This window comes from Loxodonta africana, chromosome 16 (assembly GCF_030014295.1).
Source record: "Loxodonta africana isolate mLoxAfr1 chromosome 16, mLoxAfr1.hap2, whole genome shotgun sequence".
NCBI lineage: Eukaryota > Metazoa > Chordata > Mammalia > Proboscidea > Elephantidae > Loxodonta > Loxodonta africana.
The window spans coordinates 67,036,698-67,049,393 of record NC_087357.1 but is presented as its reverse complement, the minus strand read 5'-3'; the positions used below and the strand labels follow the sequence as shown (position 1 = coordinate 67,049,393).

The 12,696-nt window shown below is 40.9% G+C and overlaps 1 protein-coding gene across 4 annotated transcripts in view; it reads right to left on the bottom strand.

Annotated features, from left to right (window-relative positions):
- Positions 1-2,195: 2,195 nt before the first annotated feature.
- The window catches only part of SUPV3L1 (Suv3 like RNA helicase), a 32,540-nt gene continuing 22,039 nt past the window's right edge, over positions 2,196-12,696 (bottom strand). For all 4 annotated transcript variants that reach the window (XM_003409305.4, XM_010589186.3, XM_023547022.2 and 1 more), the window contains 5 exons: positions 11,737-11,956; positions 10,193-10,273; positions 6,647-6,823; positions 3,742-3,890; positions 2,196-2,922 (listed from right to left, as the gene is read on the bottom strand). In XM_003409305.4, the coding sequence (XP_003409353.3) occupies positions 2,487-2,922; positions 3,742-3,890; positions 6,647-6,823; positions 10,193-10,273; positions 11,737-11,956 (1,063 nt within the window). In that variant the 3' untranslated portion in view covers positions 2,196-2,486. The remainder of the gene's footprint in view (positions 2,923-3,741; positions 3,891-6,646; positions 6,824-10,192; positions 10,274-11,736; positions 11,957-12,696) is intronic.

Sequence of the window (12,696 nt, the reverse complement as noted above, 5' to 3'; positions counted from 1 at the left end):
AAGAAAACAAAAAATCTTCACAACTGGACCAATAAGCAACATCATGATAAATGGGGAAAAGATGGACATTGTCAAAGATTTCTTTTTACTTGGATTCACAATGTATGCCCATTGAAGCAGCAGTCAGGAAAACGAATGATGTATTGCATTGGGCAAATCTGCTGCAAAAGACCTCCTTAAAGTGTTAAAAAGCAAAGATGTCACTTTGAGGACTAAGGTGAACCTGACCCAAGCCATGATATTTTCAATCGCCTCATATGCATGTGAAAGCTGAACGATGAATAAGGAAGATCGAAGAAGAATTGATGCCTTTGAATCGTGGTGTTGGCGAAGAATTTCAAATATACCATGGCCTGCCAGAAGAACGAAAAATCTGTCTTGGAAGAAATGCAGCCCGAGTGCTCTTTGGAAGCAAGGATGGGGAGGCTTTGTATCCCATGTACTTTGGACATGTTGTCAGGAGGACCAGTCCCCGGAGAAGGACATCGTGCTTGGTAGAGGGTCAGCAAAAAAAAGAGGAAGATCCTCGATGAGATGGATTGACACAGTGGCTGCACCAGTGGGTTCAAACAATGATTGTGAGGATAGCGCAGGACAGGGCAATGCTTCGTTCTGTTGTATGTAGGGTCACCATGAGCCGGAACCAATTCGTCAGCATGTAACACCATTTTAAGTACACTGAAGAGAATCACTCAGGGCTGCTCCTATTATATTTTCTCTGTTTTGCTTCACCCGAGGTCATCTTTTTTAGTCTCTTCTTCTGCTTAACAATGCCCTCCCTCTACCCCAAAAGAATGGAAAGGTGAAAGGGCTATTTGTAAACACTCTAGCTAAATTTTCAAGCAGTCCTACCCTTACAGCATTCTCAACCTCCAATTCTCTTATCTGAGGTTTCACTAACTTTTAACTTCTCTAGGTTTTTTAGGTTTGTAAATGTCTTGCCTAAGTGTCTCCTCTGATTTATCAACTCTGGCCTTCAAACTGGAGAAAGCAGGGATAATTAACAACTGTCTAAGTGATGTACCTTATCACTTAAATACAATGGGACCAAAGCCATTATCCAGTTCGGTTCATGGTTATTTCTTGAGATCAGCTGTGCAAGGATGAGTGTATCTGCTATGGTGTCACAGGGGAAAGCTAATTCTAGAGGCTGAACGAGTTGCCCAAATGAAGAATGGCAAAAGAACTATGCTTTTCCAGGCATTTCACTACTGTTTACCCACAAGCAGGGAGAAATATAGTCTGCACCACCTGTTCCGTCCTTATTTCCGTGAAGGTAAAGGTTAGAAGAATGAAGATTGTCATCTCAGTTAACTATCTGAACTCTGAACTACCAAAGCAGCCAGAGATGACCAGCTTGGAAAACTGGCTCTGTTCCCTGCCCCAGTTTGAATCAAATCAGGTTTAATCTCTAGTCTGAGGTCCGCTTTAATTCAGCAATTGCTCAAGAGACTAGTTCAGCTTTCAGAATGACCTAAGAGCTCAATTCAGTGTGAAATGGACCTAAACCTTGATGATCACTTATAAAGCACTTCCCGTGTGCCACGCCTTGTTGATGGCACATTGTCATCACATTTAGCCTCCAAAAGAAAGTACTTAGTGTCCACCCTCTTCAGAGAGGGCAAGGTCACAAAACTCATAGGTGATGAGAGTCAGAAGCCAGGTCTGTCCAACTCCAAAACTCTTAACTCCTTTTAGCTCTAACAAGGGAGCATTAAAAATTAGGTTGGACAAGTTGAGGCAACGAGGCATAAGGCTGGCCTTTGGAACAGGAAGACCTGCCTATCTAAGATTGCCCACCCACTGCCAACCATCATTCTCTCATCGTATTCTGCTTTTTTCCGGCGTCTATCTCTACCTGAAATTACATCTATTCGTTTCACAAATATTGACTGTGCTTCTACTATATTCCAGGCACTGTGGATACAGCAGCGATCCAGACAGACAACAATCTCTGCCCTCACGGAGCTGACATTCTTTATTGACTTCTTCCTGTCTCCCCAACCAAGATACAAGCTCTGAGAGAGCAGGAATGTTATGTCTTACTTACAGCATCTCTTTAGCAGCAAGAAAAGCCTTTGGCACATGGCAGATGTTCAATAAATATTTGCGGAATGAACAAATGAGTGCCAGACACATAAATGTTTGTCAAAGGTTTCCACTGATTTCTTCAGTGTGAAAAACTGGTCCAACGATTCATGAAAATGATTTTATTTCCATGCCAAGTTCCTTCAGTGCATTGTCTTGGTGCTATACTACAAATGGCCACTACATAAAAAAACAAAACTGTGATTTAAATATAATCTCTAAGGCACCCCAGTATTTTTTAAATGTTGAAATAAACACAGTTTAGTCATCTTGAGAGTTAATTTTTATGTGCAAAAAACCAGTAAGAGATAGCCACAATACTACAGCAGGCTGTAAATGCATATGAGGAAAAGGGATTTTTAAACAGATTTTTATTTGCAAAACTAAATTTTAAAAAACTAATCTGAATCAAGTTCCTTCTTCTTTCTTCTTGTCCCTTTTGAAATACTCCCAGATTCTGTTCCTTCCTTGCCATGTTCAGTTTGTTGGGTCAACCACTCTTTTTCTAGCTGTTTCAGCATGTCTGGAGTGAGAAGTCCTTGCTGCACCAATCTGGAACCAAGGGATTTCTCTTCTGCCTCGGGCTCCTGTGGCTCCGCAGCTTTACTCCCTAAGGTTTTGGTGCCACGTGTCCGCCTAGTTTGGCCCTTTAAGGTTCCTGACAAACGAGACTGGCTCCCTGCTCGCAAGCTCTCCAAATGCAGCAGCCTCTGCGGCTCGGAAGTTTTAATCAGTTTGGTGATGTTGTGTACACCTTCCTGGATAATGCCGTCTAGTTCTTTCTGGAGATCTCGAATAAGGCCGGCATCCGGAAACATATCCATAAATCGGTAGCTGGAAAAAGACGCATTATATTACAGTAACGGCTTTTATCACAGTTGCTGGACTAATCTCAATGAGCTATGTACATCTCGACACCAATTAACTCCAAATGTTCCCTCTTTCTGCAAACTCTGCCCAGTGTCTTTGCTCAGCCTTTATTTCTACCCAACTCACTGAGTAATATGCCACCTCTCACGGGACTGTGATATGCTCCCCTAGGGGATATGCCCTGCCTTTGAGAACCACTGGTCTAGAGCAGAAGCCTCAGGATAGTGCAGTGGTCAACAGCTGGGCTGCTAACCAAAAGGCTGGTTGTTCAAATCTACCAGTTGCTCCTCGGAAACCCTATGGGACAGTTCTACTCTGTCCCATAGGGTTGCTATGAGTTGGAACTGACTGACAGCAAATGGTTTGGATTTGGTTTTTGGTCCAGAGCAGTGCTTCTCAAATGTTAATATACAAATGAATCACCTGAGGATCTTGCTAAAATACAGAATTTGACTCAGTACGTCTGGGGTGGGCCTGATAACCTGTATATTTCTAAAAGGCTCCCAAGTAATATCGATGCTTTTAGTCTAGAGACCACCCTTCGAGGAGCTAGGGTCTAGTGGGCCTTCTGACCTAGCCATCTGAACTGGAATCACAAGAACTCCTTATGTCATTTTTGGAAAGGGTGTAAACCAGGTTTAACTGCCTTTACGGATAATAAACACAACACAGCGCACCCTGCAAATGTGTGCCTAATTTGAAAGAGTAAAGGATTACTCATAAAACCTCTGATTTGCCCTACTGCTAGAAAATTGAGAGCACAGACAGGAAAAAAATTAGTACCTTAGCCACAGGTAGAGATCCAAGATGTCATGGACAGCTTCAAGATCCACAAGATCTTTAATATTTTTAGGTGGCAGTAATGGCCATTTAATATATCGGCGTAACCATGCAAAGGTCAGAGGCTCATTCCTGCTATACTGCCTGGCAAACTGTGAAAAAAAAGAAGAAAGGAGTTTGGTAAAGGAATTAGAATTCACTTAAGTTTGTGGTTACAAAGAAAAATGAAGAAAGCATACTGAAATGCTAACTGTGGTTGTGTTTCAATAGGCAGGCTGATTTCTTTTCTTCTGTACACTCTTCTATATTTTTAAGAAGGAGCCCTGGCGGTACAGTGGTTAGGCTGCTAACCGAAAGGTTAGTGGTTCGAACCCACCAGTTGCTCCGTGGGAGAAGGTACCAGCAGTCCACTTCTGTGAAGACTGTTGTCGTTGTGTGCTGTACAGTCAAAGCCTTGGAAACCCTACTGGTCAGTTTTACTCTGATCTACAGGGTCGCCATGAGCTGGAATCAACTCAATGGCAACAGGATGTATTTTTAAGAACATTTATTACTTTGTAAAAGTATTTAGGAAAAAAGAAAGGATGATTTTCTTCTTTTTCCAAAATCAGGGCAGAACTTTTACAAAGACTAACTTCCCAGTGCCTAAGTCTGTTAACTCTCCTTTAAACATCTGATGTTCTAAGCTATGGACAGACAGTATCTGAAAAGCCCCATTTCTACCCCTTCATGTAGCCCCATAACTTCAAATTGCTTATTTTCTGTACCATGTTAATGTTCTCTCTTCTTATAAAGAAACTCTCTGAGGTGGTCTGATGCAAGGCTGGTCACGAGTCAACCTTGACTCTGCCTCTTACTAGCTGTGTGGCTCCGGCCACATCACTACTCTGTGCTTCGGCTTCCTCATCAATACCATACCATAAGACCACCATACCCCGTTCTTGAACCATGAGATACTGCTGGGGAATGTGCTTTGGCAGGGTGGGAAGGGCGCTCCTACATTAGGCATTATGATACCTAACCTATACTACAGGAGACAGGAATACAAGTTTTTAAGCAAGAATTTTAAATCTTTAGCTTTAAGAATAAGCTGATTTAAAATGGTTCATTTCCTAATTAGGGAAAGTTATCTCTAAATGTTTAACCTAACTAAGCTAAGTACTTCAGAGAGGCAGGGCAGTTTTAGAAAAACTGTGGTCAAATAATGCTATGATTTTATTAAGTTCAACCCAGTACATTCTGCTACATTAAATAAAGGCCAAGTAAGACAGCCATGGAGGCTGGAAATGTGGCCACACTAGCCAGCTAAGCATGACTCGAAAAACACAAATCTCAAGCTTTCTCAGAAAGACAGTGGCTTTAATGTTTTCAGTCATAAACAACAAGTGGAAGCCTAATATGTAAAAGAGGTAAGTACAAAGGTGCCCCGAGAAGGGAAGGGAGAGATGCCCATCCATCGGATACCTTCACTCAGCGGCCATCCCTCAAGGAGGCCCAGGGAGCACCAATTCAAAACCAGGGTTCGAAAGGCCATCAGTGGGTTGAGCTCTTTTAGTAATGACAGAGATCAAGAAAAAAAGTAAAAATTTCTAGATTTTACATTCTAATGTTTAAACAGAAAACATAAGCAAACTGTTAACCTGGACTGTTCCAGAAGCTGCGTTACTGCCTAATTAAAAACTTCTGTTTCATTAAAATAGCTCCTTGAAGGATGGTGTAAATGGGGCCGAGGCCACGGATCAATCTCCACTCAGGTGCACAGAGAAAAAGACTCTGATCCATAAACTTCCATTTCATGCTAGCCAGCTCTCTCATCAATGTCAGCTCTAAGAAACAGATGTTATCCAGGGATTTTCTAGATAAACGCCTGGACATGGAAGGCCTCCAAGAACATAGTGTTAAGAGAAGAAGAAAGAGGCAAGCTGCAGAATAATTCATTCTCATAATTATAGGAAAACACATCCACACAACAAACTAGAATTTTTGCAGGTACATGTACGTAGGCAAATGTAAAGAAACAGGTCTCCAGGGTTACATGCTAACTGACAGTGGTTGTTATTTCAGAGGATTGAGGATTAGGGGCTCTAGCCAAACCTACCTGTAATGTCTTAATTCTGTACAAAGAGGAAGTATTTCTGTAATTAAAAATTAACTTAAAAAATAAATTTAGAAATAGACTTGATTAGAACAGACCTGGTATGCAAAACACTAAGGCCTACAGAGATGGCAATTAACCTACAGCTATGAGTCAGGAAAAGATTCAGGGAAGTGGAGACCTTTGGGTCTAGCGGGGTGGGAAGGGCACTCCAAACAGACAATAGCACATGCCAGGGCCCAGAGAGGTGAGAGAACACAGAATGGGGGCTGGAAATCCAGTTTCTGCAGCCCTTCCCAGGCCCCCTAGTTTGGATAAATCCCACATTCCTCAGAAGTCAGTGATTTGTACTCCCCATCCACACGGGTTAAAAGGGGCTGGAACACTGGCGCCATGCTCACACAAGACAGCAACCCTGGGCTCTGCGCCTTCCACTTAAGAAAACTGAATACTATTGCCACTACTGGCCTTGAATCCCCTCCCCTTCCCAAAAGTATTACCCAACACTAATAAGGAAAAATCGGATCATCAGGCAAAGCCCCCTCCCTTGAAAAAAATGTGTTTAATTATTTTTGGTTTTAGCTTCTTCACAAAGGCTACCATATAAACCCAAATACAAATCGAAGCTTCCCCCACTCCCAAAACCAATGTATCTATAAGAAAGAAAGTCACTTCACGTTTAAATTCTTACAAAGTCTCTCATACTGCAGGACACTCTCCCAATTGTTTTACTCTGAATAAAAAAGTACCGCTTGGGGAAAATCCATCCATCAACCTGAAACAACTCAAAATATCATACAGATAAAGGCTTACCTGTAACAACGAAGAGCAAATGAAAGGCTGCTTCTTGTTGATCGGAGCTGTGCAGAAAACATACCTCACTCGGAGACTTAATGGAATATGCTGGATTAATTCTGCGGAAAACTTAAAATCATCCATATTGCAGACAAAATACTGCCCATCAACTTGTGAAAAGTCTACAAAAATATCCTGGGGAAAAAAAAGATACATGAAATTATGGACTGCCAAATTGGGCATGAATAAAATACTGAAGTCGAATAAAGATAATTTCTTTAATTCATAACAGACTTCCAGAAAGGCCTGCTTTATTCACTGTCTCCTCAAGGTAACAGACTTCCCATAGCCCTCCCAACCTGAAATACTCGAGATAAAATTCCTCAGGACACAAGTCCCAGAAAATTTTGAAACAGCTTTCAAGATAAATTTCACGAATACTAATTTCACAAAAATAAACTATTCATTCAAGCCCATGAGGTTAACCAGTAATTGCATAACACAACGCCAATATTTTTAGAAAAATACAACACAAAGGAAATTTAAAAGTGAGTTTCTTTAAAAAAAAAAGTGAGTTTCTTTCAGTTCCTTGGTTTGGAGATTTAGGGTCACGGTTTCACGGGACATCCAAGTTAACTGGCCTAATAACGTGTTTAGTGCTTCTATCTCCGAGTTGGTTACATAGTGCCTGGGGTCTTAAAAGCTTACAAGCAGCCATCCAAATCACAATAATTGGTCTTTATTTGCCTGGAGCAACAGGGGAAGTAGTGTCAGGAATAGGAAAAGGATATGGAATGTGTGGCTGACTGTCTCCGTGAATAACTGCCTCCTTTAACTGCCTCCTTTGCCATCAGACCAGAAGAACTTGAAGGTGCCTGGCTACCATTACTAAACTTTTTTTTTTTTAATAGAATTTTTTAAAAACAATTTCTATTGTGCTTTAAGTGAAAGTTTACAAATCAAGTCAGTCTCTCACATATAAACTTATATACACCTTACTACATACTCCTTCCAGTCTCTCCTTTTGTGACCGTTTTCCCAGTTTCTAACCCTCTCTACCCTCCCATCTCCCCTCTAGACAGGAGATGCCAACACAGTCTCAAGTGTCCACCTGATACAAGTAGCTCACTTCTCATCAGCATCTCTCTCCAACCCACTGTCCAGTTCAATGCATGTCTGACGAGTTGTCTTCGGGAATGGTTCCTGTCCTGGGCCAACAGAAGGTTTGGGGACCATGATCACCGGGATTCTTCTAGTCTCAGTTAGACCATTAAGTCTGGTCTTTTTATGAGAATTTGGGGTCTGCATCCCACTGATCTGCTCCCTCAGGGGTTCTCTGTTGTGCTCCCTGTCAGGGCAGTCACTGGTTGTGGCCGGGCACCATCTAGTTCTTCTGGTCTCAGGATGATGTAAGTCTCTAGTTCATGTGGCCCCTTCTGTCTCTTGGGCTCATAATTATCTTGTGACCTTGGTGTTCTTCATTATCCTTTGATCCACTTGGGTTGAGACCAACTGATGCATCTTAGAAGGCCGCTTGTTGGCATTTAAGACCCCAGAAGCCACACTTCAAAGTGGGATGCAGAATGTTTTCTTAATAGAATTTATTTTGCCAAATTGACTTAGATGTCCCCTGAAGCCATAGTCCCCAAACCCCCGCCGTTGCTCCGCTGACCTTCGAGGCATTCAGTTTATTCAGGAAACTTCTTTGCTTTTGGTCCAGTCCAGTTGAGCTGACCTTGCATGTATTGAGTGTTGTCCTTCCCTTCACCTAAAGTAGTTCTTATCTACTAACTAATCAGTAAATAACCCTCTCCCACCATCCCTCCCTCCCCCTCTCGTAACCACAAAAGAATGTGTTCTCAGTTTAAACTGTTCCTCAAGATCTTATAATAGTGGTCTTATATAAAATTTGTCCTTTTGCATCTAATTTCACTCAGCATAATGCCTTCTAGGTTCCTCCATGTGATGAAATGTTTCACAGATTCATCACTGTTCTTTATTGATGTGTAGTATTCCATTGTGTGAATATACCATAATTTATCACCGTTACTGAACATTTTGAGGAAGGATTCTATAAAAGACTCCTGATCAAAAGGGGGAAAATGCAGAATAGAATTACCAACTCTCATGGAATCCAGACTTTCTGGAGCCATGGAAGCTGGATAAACCCCCAAAACTACTGCTCTGACATAATCATTAAACTTTAAACCAAAAATATCCCCTGAAACCTTCTTAAAACCAAACAATAGTTTAGCTTAAGTAGTTCTTTTGTTACCATTGGATTAATGGCATACCAGCCATTTTTTATGCCTCTGGACCTCAGAGGTAGGCGTTATTTTGGTTCTAACCCATTTAGTGTCAAGACGGGTCCCTTTTGAAACACATGAAGCTCAGCTGACCGGAGCTGGAGCCTCACTGTGGTGTAGGTTGAACATTCTATTAAGTGATACTTCCTGAATGTGTTAGTTTTGTAAACTTTTGCCTTTTTTCCCTTTATTTCTGAGATAAGGCTTGTGGCATAATTTCAGCTTTCCTGTGTGATAATTAGGGAGCCCTGACGAGTCTGTTTCGGTTTTTCTGTGTAATATTGGGAAACCCTGGTGGTGTAGTGGTTAAACGCTATGGCTGCTAACCAAAAAGTTGGCAGTTCAAATCCACCAGGTGCTCCTTAGAAACTCTATGGGGGCAGTTCTGCTCTGTCCTATAGGGTCACTGAGTCAGAATCGACTCAACGGCAATGGGTTTTATAGGTGTCATACTGGGAAAACCAGAGGTTCCCCATGTAACTTAATGGAAAGACACCTGCAATAAATTATTTATATAGCTTTCATTGGTATACTGTCATACCACAGATTGGTGGTGCCACAGTGCCACTTGCCTCACTGGTAGCTTGTATTATCATATATTTCTCAAAATCCATAGTACCAATCAAAAGTTTAAACACATTCAATCAGCATGCATTCCAATACTGAAAACACATGCCATTTAAAAAAAAAAAATAAGGAGAAAAAATGCAGCAACAAAATGGCTAGTAAAGAATGTCTGCCTTGAGCATTGTGTTCTTTTAAGAACTATCTATATGGGATCAAATTGATGACAGCAACTCAAAAGATAAGACAGGAGACTTAGGGGGCAATGAGTTTATGTCAGGGCTTTGAACTGGTTCAGTCTGGTTTGAACCCCTGCTGAGAATTTGCATTTCCACCCCAGATATACTGAATCAGAAAAGGCCCTAGAGTGATTCTTATGTGTAATACATTTTGAGAACCACTGCTCTGAAAGTGGTCCTCAGAGTTGGTCCCTAACCAGCAGCATTTGCATCACCTCAGAACTTGTTAGAAATGCAAATTCTCAGCAGGGATTTGAACCTGTTCCAAGCCCTGGTGTACATTAATGGGGGAGGAACAACTCAGAAAAGGAGAGTGAGAATGGTTGCATAACTTGAGGAATGGACTCAACGTCACTGAACTGTACATGTAGGAACAGTTGAACTGGTGTGTGTTCTGCTTGTACATTCTCAACCACAACAAAAAATAATTTTTTTAAAAAGTGAGCTTTACTTACAATGAGATTAGAAAGTGTTGTATCAGGGAGATGGTAGGCAAACATTTCAATCTGCTCAGCAGTTGGATGAAGACCAGCTGCCTTTAGTAAAAGAAAAAATAACCATTAATTGATAAAGAAAAAAAAGGACAAATTTATTTTCTTATTTCAAGAAAAAGCCCTACATTAAGGCTAAGCTCTCACCAAATGAGTTAAGTGCCAAGAATTTGGGTGAAAAAGAGAAGACCATCATCATTTTATCTCTTATTACCAATTAGAAAAGCTGGTAACTTAATAAAGCTAAAAATTATGGTCATGGAGTAATAAGTCTTTCACCCACATTTCAGTCATATCTCTAAAGCTGATGATGACTGATATGCTATCAAAAACTGTCTTCAAGCGTAAGCGATTTTCCAAGTCTCAATTCTCCCCACTGAACAAAAATGAACAAGGAAACCCAAATTCCTTTTAGCAGGGAAATAAAATGGATATACATGCATACGTACATGAGAAAATGTCTAAACTGGAGGTCAATTATCTCTTTAGCCGTATGGTTACGGTGTTAAGACACTACCACAGGTGAGTACAAGGAATGGAGGAAGAAAAAAAGCAAGCGAGAGAGGAATGGGAAGAGGAAGAGGAAAGGAGGAGAGAGATGAGGCAATGAGGCACGAGAGGGAGAAAGAGTCTGAGTAAAGAAATCAGGTGCACGGGGGAAAACGGGGTGCGTCACTGTGTCACCAGAGCCACCCGGGAACCTAATCACACTCAACAAAAGCTACAGAAATGATTTCAGGCACAGCTTCCCTCCGGGAATGTTTGCTTGCATTATCGCGTACATATTCCCCTTTACCTAGTGTCACCGAAAATTGAGATGAGCCACGTAAGTAAATTTAAGCTTAAATTTTAACTACTTAAAAAAGTTATTACTGAGTTCCTGTTTATGACAATGAAAAATGTGGCAACAGATATTGGTGATGGTTGCACAACGTGACTGACATAACTGGTGTCACTGAATTGTACACATGAGAAATGCTGAACTGGCAAATGCTGTGTTATCGCTATTTTTACAATAAAAAGAGTTATTTTGTTTAACATATGCACACCTCTGACTCATTACCTACACTAATCAAAATTTAACTTTGTCCTTATAGGCTTGAAGTTGTATTGCTTAGTGTTGTTTTTCTTGCACGTTCAAGGGTTTCTTCTACATTCAGGCTCTGGGAATTCTTCGGTCTCCTGACATAGCTGTGTGTGCCCACCTAGAGTAATGTGCCTATCCGCCTGCCGCTTGATTCTAGAAAGAACTACAGGAAAGGCAGGTTAATTACCCTTGTTCACTCGAGATCTTTCACTTGCACACCACTATCTGACCCAGGTGTCTCTATGCCTCTATCAAGCAATAAAGTAGGATTTTCTTGACATTATTTTCATGGTACAAAAAAAAAAAGGGGGGGGGGGTAGCTTATTTATGTTTCCAGATACCTGAGGCAAGAGTCTGAACAGTGGGTGAAAGAAGGGATAACTGTACTCCACAGAGACGTAATTAACGTGTAACACCTTACCCTTATGGGTTCCACGGGCCTATTCAAAATCTCCTTTAATAAATTAAGGTCTTCACGATGCATTGTTGTAACCTCTCCTTCTTTAAATTTCGAGCTGAACCTACCAGCTCTGCCAGCAATCTGTAGGGCTTGAGAGGTGGTGATTGGTTCTATTTCTTTCTCTCCCTTTTCATTAATACTGGGCTTTATAAGGGAGTAAAAAATAATTCTCCTTATGCTCCTGAAATAGAAATAGAAGTGATCTCACAGACTGTGTAAGGCAAAACTTCAGTCACCTGGATCACCAAACAAATCCTCACTTCAGGTCTAGTTTAGGCTCACTTGCAACCTTGCCCAACGTTTAAAAAATAAGTAAACTTGAAGAATGTAATAAATGTCACCAAATTATACATGTAGAAATTGTTGAATTAGTGTATGTTTTGTTTGTATATTTTCACCACAAAAAATAAGGAAATGGGATTTGTTGGTAATTCTTCTTTATTTCAAATAGTATTTTTCAACAACTATGGAAATTTACCAAAAATCACCAAACTGCACACTTAATAATGGATGAACTGTATGGTATGTAAATTATATCTCAGTAAAACTATAGTGTGTATATATATATATATATATATATTTTTACAAATAATCCAAATAAAGTGTACTCAGACTGCTTTAAAAGTTGGCTGCCATTAACAGTTCTGTGATTCATAGAGGTGTAATTAGCCTCACATGCGTAAGGGGTACTCAGACCCCTGCTGACTGAGACACTGAAATTAATGTAATGGGTTAGCAATGGTGGGCAGCAGGGCTCAAAAACCCTAGTGCCCAGTGCTATTTTCCTTTTATTCCCTCAACAGGTATATGCAAGATAAATCTCAGATCTATCCTATAATAAAGGAGCCCTGGTGGAGCAAATGGTTAAGAACTTGGCTGCTAACAGCAAGGCTGGCAGTTCAAACCCACCCAGCAGCTCCA